General features: G+C 40.9%; 1 protein-coding gene across 1 annotated transcript in view; it reads right to left on the bottom strand.

Moving 5' to 3' along the window:
* The window catches only part of LOC102794715 (furin-like protease kpc-1), a 201,978-nt gene that overhangs the window by 144,779 nt on the left and 44,993 nt on the right, over positions 1-12,206 (bottom strand). Inside the window, exons 5-6 of the mRNA XM_035909559.2 lie at positions 11,613-11,716; positions 6,567-6,669 (exon numbers count right to left, since the gene is read on the bottom strand). Coding sequence (XP_035765452.2) covers positions 6,567-6,669; positions 11,613-11,716 — 207 coding nt within the window. The remainder of the gene's footprint in view (positions 1-6,566; positions 6,670-11,612; positions 11,717-12,206) is intronic.

Genomic DNA, 12,206 nt, shown 5'->3' on the forward strand with positions numbered 1-12,206 from the left:
TTATTACATCCATTTCCTGCTTGTCAGCCGGGATCATGTTGGCTGTTCATTAAAGGCGCGGCGCAGGTGAGGAGAATGCATCCCGATGCCTTGATAGATTGTCTGCTCCCCTGTGGTGACAGCAGCTGGATGGATTGAACAGTGGGGGGCGAGCGGGGAGGGAAAAAAAGAGCTGACTCTGTCGCTCCCCCTGTCAGACACACTTTTACATGGCCGGCCAGTGTCATTTCTACCAAACTGCCCTACAGACACACATGCACAAACAGGCTTATGACACTCTCTGGAGTTAAGCCAGGAGTGTGTCTTAATGCATGAGTGCATGACCACAAGCATACAAGTATTTATGGACAGTGATGCAAAGACACTGAGACACAAATTGTAAAATTGAAGTTTATAGAGCACAATCTTTGGCCCTCTGTGTTGAAAACATGGGCTGAAGAACAGCTCATCAGGGAGACGTTTACCCTAAAGAAAAAAAAACAACCTGTAAAAAGACAGTTAATTATACCTTTCAACAGCGTAGTCACAGCTGTTGAAAGCTTAATATATATTAATATATATTAATTTTAAAATAAATATGCTTGCACAGGTAGTTCTGTGTTGCTTGGCAACTGCTTTGTTTAAATACTTTGAGGACTTTGTTGCTTAGTGTAAAGATAATTAGCGTTATTATCTTGTACACGGAACTGGGTGCATCTGTAATAGCTGGCACACAGTGAATAGGGCAAATATGTTAGGTTAATTTACACTGTAACAAATACATGCAAATACTAAGAAATATGTTGGAAATATGGCATAAGTACAAACTTGATATGTGATGAATTTACCACATACAGACCTGTTGATCACCAAGTAATATCAATCTTATGTAAAAGAATACTCGTATAATATTTGTTTAACAGAACCTGTTAAGTCTGGCAGCTAGGAACGGCCCAGTGGTGGACTTGGTGGGGTGATGGTGGTTAGGAGGAGAGCTTAACATAGCACTTTAGTAACACACTATCCTATTGCTATAACACATACTGTACAGCACAGGCTTATACTGACAGCAGCGCTCTGAGATATAGTTAACTTTGATCATATTTATTGTAACATTTGTGGCTTTATATTAGCTAAGTAACTAAAGATAACAATATTAGCTCATAGCATTTAACTGGATGTTTTTGACTTTTACTATTAAGTCTTTATAGTTCTGAATCTTCCTTTTTACATGTATAAAGGTGTCTAAGGAAAGGTTTTTAGGCCCACCAAAACTATGGCAAAAGCCCTATTTATATTTTAGATGATGAAAAATGGTCTACAGCACACAAAATTCAAAGCATATTCAATTGCACAGTTCAGTGACCTACTGTATGTCAGTAGATTGCAGATTGCAGTCAACTGAATTCTGCTTTGTTACCTTTCCCGATCCAAGCGCATAGTCTTCGCTACATTGGCCACTGTAGGCCAAACTACTGTGGCCGCCGCTCATCTGTAGTGAGTGTACGCTGTTAGTCTGCTGTTTGTAAGGTTAATTGTTGAGGATATCCCAAACTTTTCTATCAGTTAGCTGCTGTTTTTCCTGCTGTTAGCTGCTGTTAGCCAGAGTTAGTGAAAGTTTTTTTAAAGTCTCCAGCCACATAAATAAAAACTGATTATGTGGAACAGCGATGTCCATTTCCACTACTATAGTCAAAAACTAACATCCAGTCCTTTAAGTGACCTCAAAAAGTACTTGTTGTACCTTTGAGTAATATATAACACGAACAGACAGCAATTCAATAGTACTCACACTGTGTGACTTTACAATGTCAATCAGACACAAAACACAGCCCTGCCTCTTAGAATGGCTACGTAAGCCTTCATAATCAGCCATAAAATCTTTTATCACACCTCCTACATCACCTGATAAATACATAGAGAATGACAACATAATTAAAGCTCTGCATCTATATGAAGCTTGCATTAACTCCTCAGGGTACAATTTTTTGTGGTGGAACTACAAATTTCTACCTTTATCTTACAGCAGTTTCTTCTGAAAACATGAAAAAAAGAAGAAATTGCACAATGTCTCCATCCGCTCCAGAGTGCAGTTATGCTCAAATTAATGTTTACAGAAGAAGAAAGTATACTCAAAAGGTTTTCTTTTCTTTCTATGCTATTCACACATCAATGTGGCAAGAAACAGTCCTATATTCAGTCTTCTTTTTCTAAATTCTCGTTATTTTCTTTCTTCCCCCATTCATTCATTCATTGCTCTATCTCCATCTCCTAGTCTAACTTGTGTCCTGTGTCTCCTTGTATACCAATGACATGTAATGACAATGGCGTAAGCACCGATCGATAGCAGTCTGCTTTTGGACTCCTTGGCCACGGGGGACAGAGGCCAGCGTTGATAGCTGGGTGACAGGGACATTGTAGTGGCGGGACAAGGTGGGTGGGGGGTGGATGTAATTTCTCTGATGAATCTTCATCCTTATCCCACTCACCGGTCATAATGCGTTGATGACAGGCTAATGAGCGCTGCTTATGTTGAAGTGCACACTGTGTGACAGCTGTCTTTTATTCCTGCTATAAAAGTGTCCAAGAGCCTCATTTCTCAAACTATAGAGCCCTGTTTATGTGAACTTTGAGGACATGTCCATACAAACCAGATAGCTAGTGTTTACCAGAGATGTACACCTTTAGTCTATAAAAAAGGAAAAATATCCCACCTATTTTACACTGTTGTGTATGTACAACCTGTATGTTTATGTACATCAACTCATCCATCTGAAGTTACCAGTAGCTTTAATGTAGAGTACTGTTGTAGACACACGTAGTAAGGAAGTGATAAACATGAACAACATGGCAAACAACGGGTCTAAAATGTTGATCTCTGTAGAATGAAAAGTTGTCTCATGCTGATGTTAAACTGCTCACAGTATGGTAGTTTGATAGTTGGTTTTTTTAGATCCATTGTATAATATCAAAACTTTCAAAACAGTTTTGGGTTTTTTTTGTATTAAAACCAGAGAAAACAAACTGTTTTATCCAATCTCTTCAGAACTTGTTTGGGGACAAAAATAACTACATTAAATGTTGATGAGAAAATGACTCTTCTTCTCATATGATTTATTAGGTTGGGAAATATTTTTCTAATGAGTTTATGATATTGATTGCTATTTTCAAGTCTTCTTCAATAAAGCATCCTATTCATGCTGTGAATCGTGGTCTCATTTAGAGTCAAATAAGCATTAAGTCATAGTAGGATTTAGAATTTGACTACCTTTTGATTGACATATCACTACTGCATGGTATCCAGCACCATTGTACCTAAAGTAACTGGGATTGGTGTTAAACATGTGGCACAGTTTTCCAACAAAATTTTCCTAGTGCTTTTCTAATAGAGCAAGGGATTTTCAACATAGCATTTCTAAAAATATTAGTTTTCTTTAGAGAGCATAAATTCTTTCTATTTGCACGAAAGAACAGAATTATTTCACTTAAAAAAAAACAACTACCACAGTCAGTGTTATTAGCCCCTCGAGAAACGGACCTTTTTATTGAGCTGTTATGTTCTTTTACTCTGTTATACTCAAAGCTTGTGAAATCAAGTTAAAACTGAGGGATATCTTCCAATTTATACACAGAATAAAAATGCCGAAAACAGAAGACATTCGTTTAGAGAAAAAGAATTGTTGATGCTCGCAAAGCAGGAGATGGATATACAAAGTTATCACAGCATTTCCAAGTTTCAAGAACTGGAGTGAAATGTATCATCAAGAAATTCAGAAAAAGCCACACAGTACAGAAGCAAAAGACTTCAAAGACTCTGTAAAGCAAACTAGTGAGAGATGTGTCTAAAGACCCCAGAACAACAGCCAAGACTGAAGTACGCTAATGGCAACCTGGAGAAAGATTATGCTTACTGGAAGTGCATCCTTTGGTCGGATGAGACAAAACTAGTGCTCTTTGGACACAGACCAGACATGTTGCTTTTATTTGGAGAAAGAAGGAAGAGACACACAACCCAAAGAACATTGTTCACAGTGAAACACGGTGGTGGGTGTATTATGCTGTAGAGATGCTCCTGGAACTGGGAATCTCATCAGGGTGGAAGGAACCACCAACAAGGATACATGAAGATTTGAAAAGAAAACCTCATGCAGGCAGCAACAAAACTGAGTCTGGATGGTCGCTTTGTCTTCCAACATGACAAATGTTTGAAGACTAACATATGTCACTTCTGGTAAAGAACTACCTCCAGAGGACCAAAGTGAAAATTATTGACTGACCTCCTCAAACCCCTGACTTGAATCCCAATAAAAATCTGTTTGTTGAACTGAAGATCAAAGTTTATGACAGAAGACCATCAAATCTGGAGGGATTCGCCAAAGAAGGGTTTTCAAAGAAAAATAAACCTAGGATGTTTGGAAAAGTGTGTAAAGAATTCCTTGCTCTGTCTAACAGCACTTGGGAAATATACATATATATTTTTTTTAAGTTTCATAGGGGGAGCTAATAGCTCTCTCCTCATCTGTAAGTAGTATTTAATTCAAGGTTGTTTAACTAATACCACCATGAATAACGGATGCTTCTCGCTAACCATGTGAGGCAGTGTAAGCATTAGCTGATGAGCACAACCTCTCTTCTCAGCATCAGTTAAGTACTTTGAAATTAATAATAGGTAAATGTTACATAGTTTCACAATCCTGCATTGTACAATACAGTCACAACCTTGTAGGTCAGTTTGCATCTTCACAGATTCAATGTGTTGCACTCAAAGGTGTGCATACACAAAGTTGAGAAATAAGGGTCTTTATTATTTTATAGCTTTTCAACGATCACCCACTGTCCATGAAGCTATAAAAGCAAGTTGATGAAACTATAACTAATGCTGCCATGCAGAGAGAACAGTGAAGGGTATCGTCCATGCAAACAAAGGGAAGCATATGAATGAAGGTGGCACTATGAATGTGATTCAACAGTTTTAGAAAACAAGTCTCAGATTGCCAATTACATCTAAAACAGAAGGACTGAACTGAAGGATGGCTATGGAGGAGGAGCACAGTGGAGGAGGGGGTGGTAGGGTGCTTTCACTCAAAGAAAATAATGTATTTCATTGTGATATTAAAATCAATGACATCGATTGAAAGGTGGCTAAAGGTGAGCGTGTACATGATCCTTTAGCTGTGAGAGGCAAAATGTCCAAAAGGGAGGGAAAGAAAGAGAGACGAGGAAAAGGAGGAGTAGAAGAAGAAGAAAAGAAGGTGGCCAAAGGAAAAAGTCACCTCCTAGTTAACAAAAAGGGGAAAGGGAAGAGGAAAAGAGGAAAAAAGAAAGAAGGAAGAGAGAGAGAGAGGGGGAGGGAGAAAGGAAAAGGAGCGGGGCTCTTGCCCAGTGGAATCAATACAGAGAGGTGGAGCAGAGTACAATAGCCTCAGAGGAGAGGAGATTCAGTGGTGCAGGTCTAATACTCTCTGTCTCTCACACACACACACACACACACACACACACACACACACACACACACACACACACACACACACACACACACACACACACACACACACACTCTGAATCCTTTTTGCTCTTGCTTTCTCCTGACATTTCCCTCTATATCCTTCCTCTATTTAATTTCTTTCTCCTTCTCTCTCGCTTTCTTGCTCATTCTGTAGCCACCCTCCACCTCGTGCCACCCATACCCAAACATACACACACAGACACAGTCTGTATGCAGAAGGATGCAGAAGAGAGAGAAGGCCTTCTGTCTAAAGAGGCTAACCACAACACAAGCTTTTTTTCCCCAAAACCAGACACTGAAGTCAAAAACTGACACTCCTGCATGCATGCATGCATGCATACCAGCGAATCAACACACACAGATATATTGTTTCTTAAAACCCAGTCACTTTCACACACAGAGGGCAGAGTCAGAGGCACTTGAATGCAAAGAAGAAGAAGAAAAAAAAGGTGAAGACTTCAACACACACATACAAAACAGCACACACAACTACTCCAGCTCTATCAGCACTTGAGACTAGTGAGGCTTCAATTAGTTCTTGATGAATGAGCCCATAAGATGCCGCTCTCTCATTTCCCTTGTTGCTAGATATCCAAGCAATCAGAGAGAAATGAATTCTCATTGTGGCATGACTGAGACGAAGATGACGGTGGTAGGGCGGTGGTAGCGGCTTGGGGGAGGAGGGCACTAACATAAATCATTCACCCTCTCCGCTCAGGGCCAGAGCTGAGCTTTGTCACACCAAACCTGACAAGCCTTTGCCGATTTAACATCTTTTGTTTTTGTTTTTTTTTAGTGCACACTGCACACATCTTGCCGAAGTATTGCACAGAATTGTTGCATTATGCAAGTTTCTAATTGAAATATATTTTTTCAAAAATGTAAGTTTGTTTCTGGTCTAACTGTGTAAAGCAAAGGCAATGCATACTCAGAGTGACTGAGTTAAAAGCGTTAAGAGGGTAAATACTGCAAAAGACAAATGTGCCTTAGTTTTTAGATGTTGACTGCCAGCAAATGCAGATTTTATGTATTTTATTTATAACGTGTATGAACATGTTTGTTGCAGTAAAGTTAGACTCACCATCATCAATGATGCTGACCACGACTCCATGTCCAGTAACGTTGTTCCTCCAAACCGGCATCAAATTCAGGTCAGTCGCATCAGTGTACTCACCCTGTGCAAACTATACACACACAGACACATATATACACAATATGATTAAAATGTTAGCATCACAAAAAAGTATAATTTCCTTTTTTCTACTTTTTTCCAAGTCTACTTGGTGGCACGCTGATATCCTCACAGAGCCTTGGTCAGTATATTTACTAGCGGACACAGTAAATATACTGTAACAACGGCATAAATCAGATATCAACTGCTTTCTGCTTTTGTTCACTGGAAAAAACAGTCAGTGTGCAATAGGCTCTTAACACGATGATCTGGTTCCACCTGGTTAGTACTCTTAGCGATCGGCGGGAGTAACGTGCAGAACAATTACATTCTCTTCCACTAGAGGGCAGTACAACTACCTGCTCTAATTAAATGGGTTGCCAACTGCCATAAAAACAGAAGAAGACGAAGAAGAAATTACATAATAGTCATGCTGCGAGACAATGCAGCACGTAATAGCAACAGATAAAAATTTGATAAGAAAAAGTAGTCAATCTGACCTGGGTCCTGGAGAAAATTCCAACCCAGATGAAGGCCCTAGCATGAGAAGTGGTCAGAAGAAAGCACAAAAGGTATAATGGGGACAAACCGAGCCAATTCTACTATACCTGATGTGCGGGGAAAAATTATCAATATACTTTTTGTGACTTTTTTGTTTGGTGGTGTGCCGTGTGATTTTTCTATTGTGAAATATGTGCCGTGGCTCCAAAAGGTGGGAAACACTGGTCCTACTGGATGGATGAATGGTCAAAACTTCACTGTGCATTATTATTATTACTGTACTGTATATGAATATAATACCCTCTGAATTTGTGCTACATGTGCATTAATGGAAATGTTTACTTCAGTCGCTGGGTTATGTTAACTTATGAGGAAACATGTGCACATCCAGTGATACTTTCAGAAACCATATGTACGTTCAAAGTGCCAATAAGAAGCCCGGGGAGTTCATGGACGAGTCACATAGACAGGTCTTTCATCCTTTCACTTCAAACCACACAATCCACCCACACGCACACACACACACAAATCCACACACTGCTGTGCAGAAATCCTACCAACGTGAGGCACGAGAACCATCTTGGCAGCTCCCATGAGTCCTAATGGCCCCACACACTACACAGACACATTCCCTTGATAGCTTTAAGTGAAGCTTCAGTCTTGCATCTTCATGCAAACACATTCTCACAGGAGCACAAACCATAAAGGTAGTGCCAAAAGGTAGCGCGCAAGCTGTCTCACCAAAAATGTCAGCAGCTTCCCAAACATCCCCTGCCCACACACACAAAGCCAATCTGATATTCAAAGTGAGTTTTTCAAGAGGCTTCAACTCGGTTGTTGTTATCATGATGAAGAGAGAGAGGGAGAGAACGAGGAGGAGAAGAACACACAATGGAAAAAATGGTTACGAGGTGGTGGCGGTGGGTGGTGGTAGTTGTGGTAGGCAGGACTTGTTTGTGTGTGTCTGTGTGTGTGTGTGTGTGTGCTTTTGTATGTGTGTGTTTTGGGGGCTGCATCTGGGGAGCAGCAATGCTTTGTTGTTGTTGTGTGAATAAAGCTGATGAATGGAGGCAGCTAGCAGGCTAACGTCCACCAGAGCACGAGGACCGGCCCAGGGGAAAACGCACACACAACCAAAGGTACACCAAAATAAACACACACACACAAACACACTCACACACACCTTTGTGAACTTGGATATAAGCCCACAGAGAGGCATTTTGAACACTGATTCACCCCACGCAGTCGTAGAGTGATCACCAACAACATACACGCACACACATGTGCAGAATCATGATCATTCTCTGAAGCACTGAAATATACCAATCATGTGTTTCTCTAGTAAATGAACATTCTGGCACACACAAGCACAAATGCACACATGATCAAAGAGAAATATCTTTGGAGTTTTGGAAAGTTCATGCAACAAGAGAAAACAACAGTGGCACTTTTTCTATGCAGAAGACACACATGTAAACAGAGTGATAACATAACAATCTCTGGGTTCCCTGCCTTTATCTCAGCTGCCCTTCAGCGAAAACACACACACACTCTCTCTCATATAAACACACAGTAGGCACGCTCAAGATGCTGCGTGGATTTCAGAGGCTTTGAATGAGCTCCTCAGGAGGGGCTTGACTCAGTCTAACAAAAAGGGTACAATAGGCTCCACTTGCCTTGTGTGTGTACAGGAGGGTATAGCCCATCAGGTACAGCTTTTAGCGAACATACATGCCAGACTAGCACACACACACACACACACACACAAACATATATTTGTCTGGTCCTGGCAGGCTACCAACCCTGAGCAGATTACTGACCCTCAATCAATATCTACGTCCACCAGAGGCTGATTAAACACAACAGAACGAAAGCAGGAGAGCAGGGCTAGTGAGCAGGAGAGAGAGGGAGGGCCAGACAGAGAGAGCAATGTCCTCAACGTTAAAGACGCCTTTCATTTTTCTTGATTAATGAGTGATTGATAATTATGTTCTATTTCTCAGTTCATGCAATCATTCCATAAAGTTAACGTTAATCCGCTTAGTGTCACACTGCATGCTCCAGCACATGAATCATACTGCGCTGCATAAACAATCTTGTCAATAACCTTCTTAAATCGAGAGAGGTGACTATTTGCAACAAAATCGTGCTTATAAGAAAAGAAACCGTCAGATTTTTTTTTTTCCCTCACTAGTGCTTCATATGCCCCCTGTTTCTGTCTCCACCTCCCTCCACCCCCATCCTGACTTTCACCCCTTCATCTTGCCCTGAGAGCTGAGGTGTCAATCATTCTGTTGCCGGTTGCTCTGGTGAATCTCTGACCCCGCCCCTCCTCCTCCTCGCGCTGCCAGATTACGCCCTCGTATGTCAGTCAAGAACGTCTGCCCTGACGATTGGACGAGCCCTAGTTGCCCTGTATTAGTAATAAACCAGACACTAATACAGGCTGTTGAATTGTTGACTACACTTTGGTAAGAGTAAAAGAATTATTAAGACCTATCAAGGAATTTATAAAGCATAAGTTACATAATGTAACCAGTTGTGTAAATGCAAACATAATCTAAAGAAAAAAAAAAAACAGGGACAGGGTTTCTCAATAAGCAGCCTTCCTATTCAGCTGTTTACTGAGCTTTAATATACTTTTTGGTATCAACCGAATGTGTCAGGAGAGGTACTCAAGGCTGTTAAGTGCATACATCTTACGAAGAGTCATAGACATAACTGTGACAATATAATGACCAGTGTTGGTTTTTTCCCCTCAGAAAAGATTCATTCAACAAACATTTCTAAAGACAATTCCAGAACTTCATGTCTTAAAGTTACAGTGTCTAAAATTTTCAATGCTAGATGTCAGTAGACTGCAGATATCAATTAACTGAGGTCTGCTTTCTCACCCCTCCCAATTCAAGTGCATAAGCCTAGCTACTGTGGCTGCTGTAGGAAAAACATGTTTTAGTCAGGTCAGAAAGATCAAAAATATGAAATTTAGACTGTACCCCATAACAACCATGGCCAGCCGGCATGTTTCTGCTATGTTTGAACCAGATTCGCTCTGGACCTTTTCCCCATGTGTTGAAGGTTGCCAGTCCACTGTTTACCTCAGCTGTCAATGCTGGGCGAGAAACCTCCACCTTTATTTACTCCAGGAGTGGGGGAACTCCAGGCCTCAAGGGCCGGTGTAATGCAGGTTTTAGACGTGTCCTTGATCCAACACAGCTGATTTAAATGGCTAAATGACCTCCTCAACATGTCTTGAAGTTCTCCAGAAGCCTGGTAATGAACTAATCATTTGATTCAGGTGTGTTGAGCCAGGGTGAGATCTAAAACCTGCAGGACACTGGCCCTTGAGGCCTGGAGTTCCCCACCTCTGATTTACTTTGTAAGGGGCTGTAAAACTTTGTGAATGGACTCTAATATACGGCTCGCTGAGTCAGAGAAGCTCACTTCTAAATGATGACAGCCATACTGAGATGCGTTATTGAACATATTCTGAGCAGTCGGTAAGCGCTACTGTTTTTCGCGCTGTTAGCTACTCTTAGCCTCTTAGCCTGCTGTTAACACAAGAAATATTGTTGGACTCTGACACTTAGCAAATTAGCTCTCATACTATGTAAGAATGTAATCAAATCAGCAGGAATGTGGGATTCTCTTGAACCCTAACATTAGCTGGTGTAATGTGAGCTTATAAACAGCTGTTGTTGTTGTTTAGCCGGCTCTTGTCAGGTGTACAGAGACAGGAAGGTCATCTAATGTAGCTGACAATAACTAACTGCAACAATATTGGGAATAAATAAGTATATTTATGCACATTTCGATATGAGGCTAAAATACAGTTTCGGAGACGAGGCTTGAGATAAGGAGGAAGAGGATGACATCATGCAAACTCTAAAATTAACTTGAAATTCTGATTTAGATGCTAATCTGTGAATTTTGACTACTTGAAATATTTTATAATAAAAGGCTGTAGATTAGTAGCTATTAAATAATTTGTACGTTATTAAAAAATAAGATATTTTATTAAAAAATATGCCTTTTTATACCCAAGCATCCTGTCACTTTGCTCCTTTTGGTCTTCTCAAACATAGTGTACAAGTATCGTCCAAACAGGATGAACAAGACTCTGCAGAATGGATGAGCATGTCTTGTTGTTGCAGCCCAGTTGTGTGTCAGTGTTGCTCCGAGCCTCATCAATCCCTGACATCTGTCTCAGTTCAACATGGACAACCCCCTTCACCTCCTCTCTCGCTCGCTCTTTCCTCCTCCACAATCCCCCCCATCTCTCTATCGTCCGTCTCACTCTCCAGTCACACATGAAAGCCTGCCTGACTTATGCCTGTCAGAGGAACATCCTTCAACATGAAGATGAGAAAAGTTGGGGTGGGGCTTCCAGATAAGACCAATGAACACATACAAATACACACTACTACACATACACTTACACATAAATACACCCACCAGTTCCCATTGCATGGGCCAGAGAGGGTCATTGAAGGTGAGGGACTGGTCACTCTTATTGTCTTCGGGCTGCTTGTCAGTTTCAGACTCTTTCCTGTGGGGACCTGCAAGCACACACAAATATCATGTATAAACATGTGCATGTAGTCTTTCTTTCCTTGTCCTGAACTCTGACTTCAGGACGTCCCTGGTTCCCAACCAATGGCGCAAGGCCTCCCAGATCTCCCTTTTCTCCACTGAGGTGGAATTCTACTGGCAGATTACCATATCATTAGCATATTATTAGCATCTCATTGCTGCAGAACAGCTTGGCTCGCTGTCTGCAGAAGAGCCATCAGCCCATCAAGGCCTGCACCTTTCCTTCCCTACATTTAATGTTACACCGACTGCCACTCGTTTTCACCCATGCACAACTCTCTCTCTCAGTGCTCTTTACTATCTTCTCGCTATCAGTTTGTTTGATAATTTCTTGAACTGCCAAATTAATTGATATCACACTAGCCTTTTCTGGAAGTGACTGTAATGAAACATCCCACACAAGTATAAATATATCTCAAGTATTAGGATTAATAGGAGATCATTTGGTTCCAAACC

The sequence above is a fragment of the Neolamprologus brichardi genome, chromosome 11, assembly GCF_056152115.1.
Source record: "Neolamprologus brichardi isolate AB-2024 chromosome 11, ASM5615211v1, whole genome shotgun sequence".
Classification (NCBI taxonomy): domain Eukaryota; kingdom Metazoa; phylum Chordata; class Actinopteri; order Cichliformes; family Cichlidae; genus Neolamprologus; species Neolamprologus brichardi.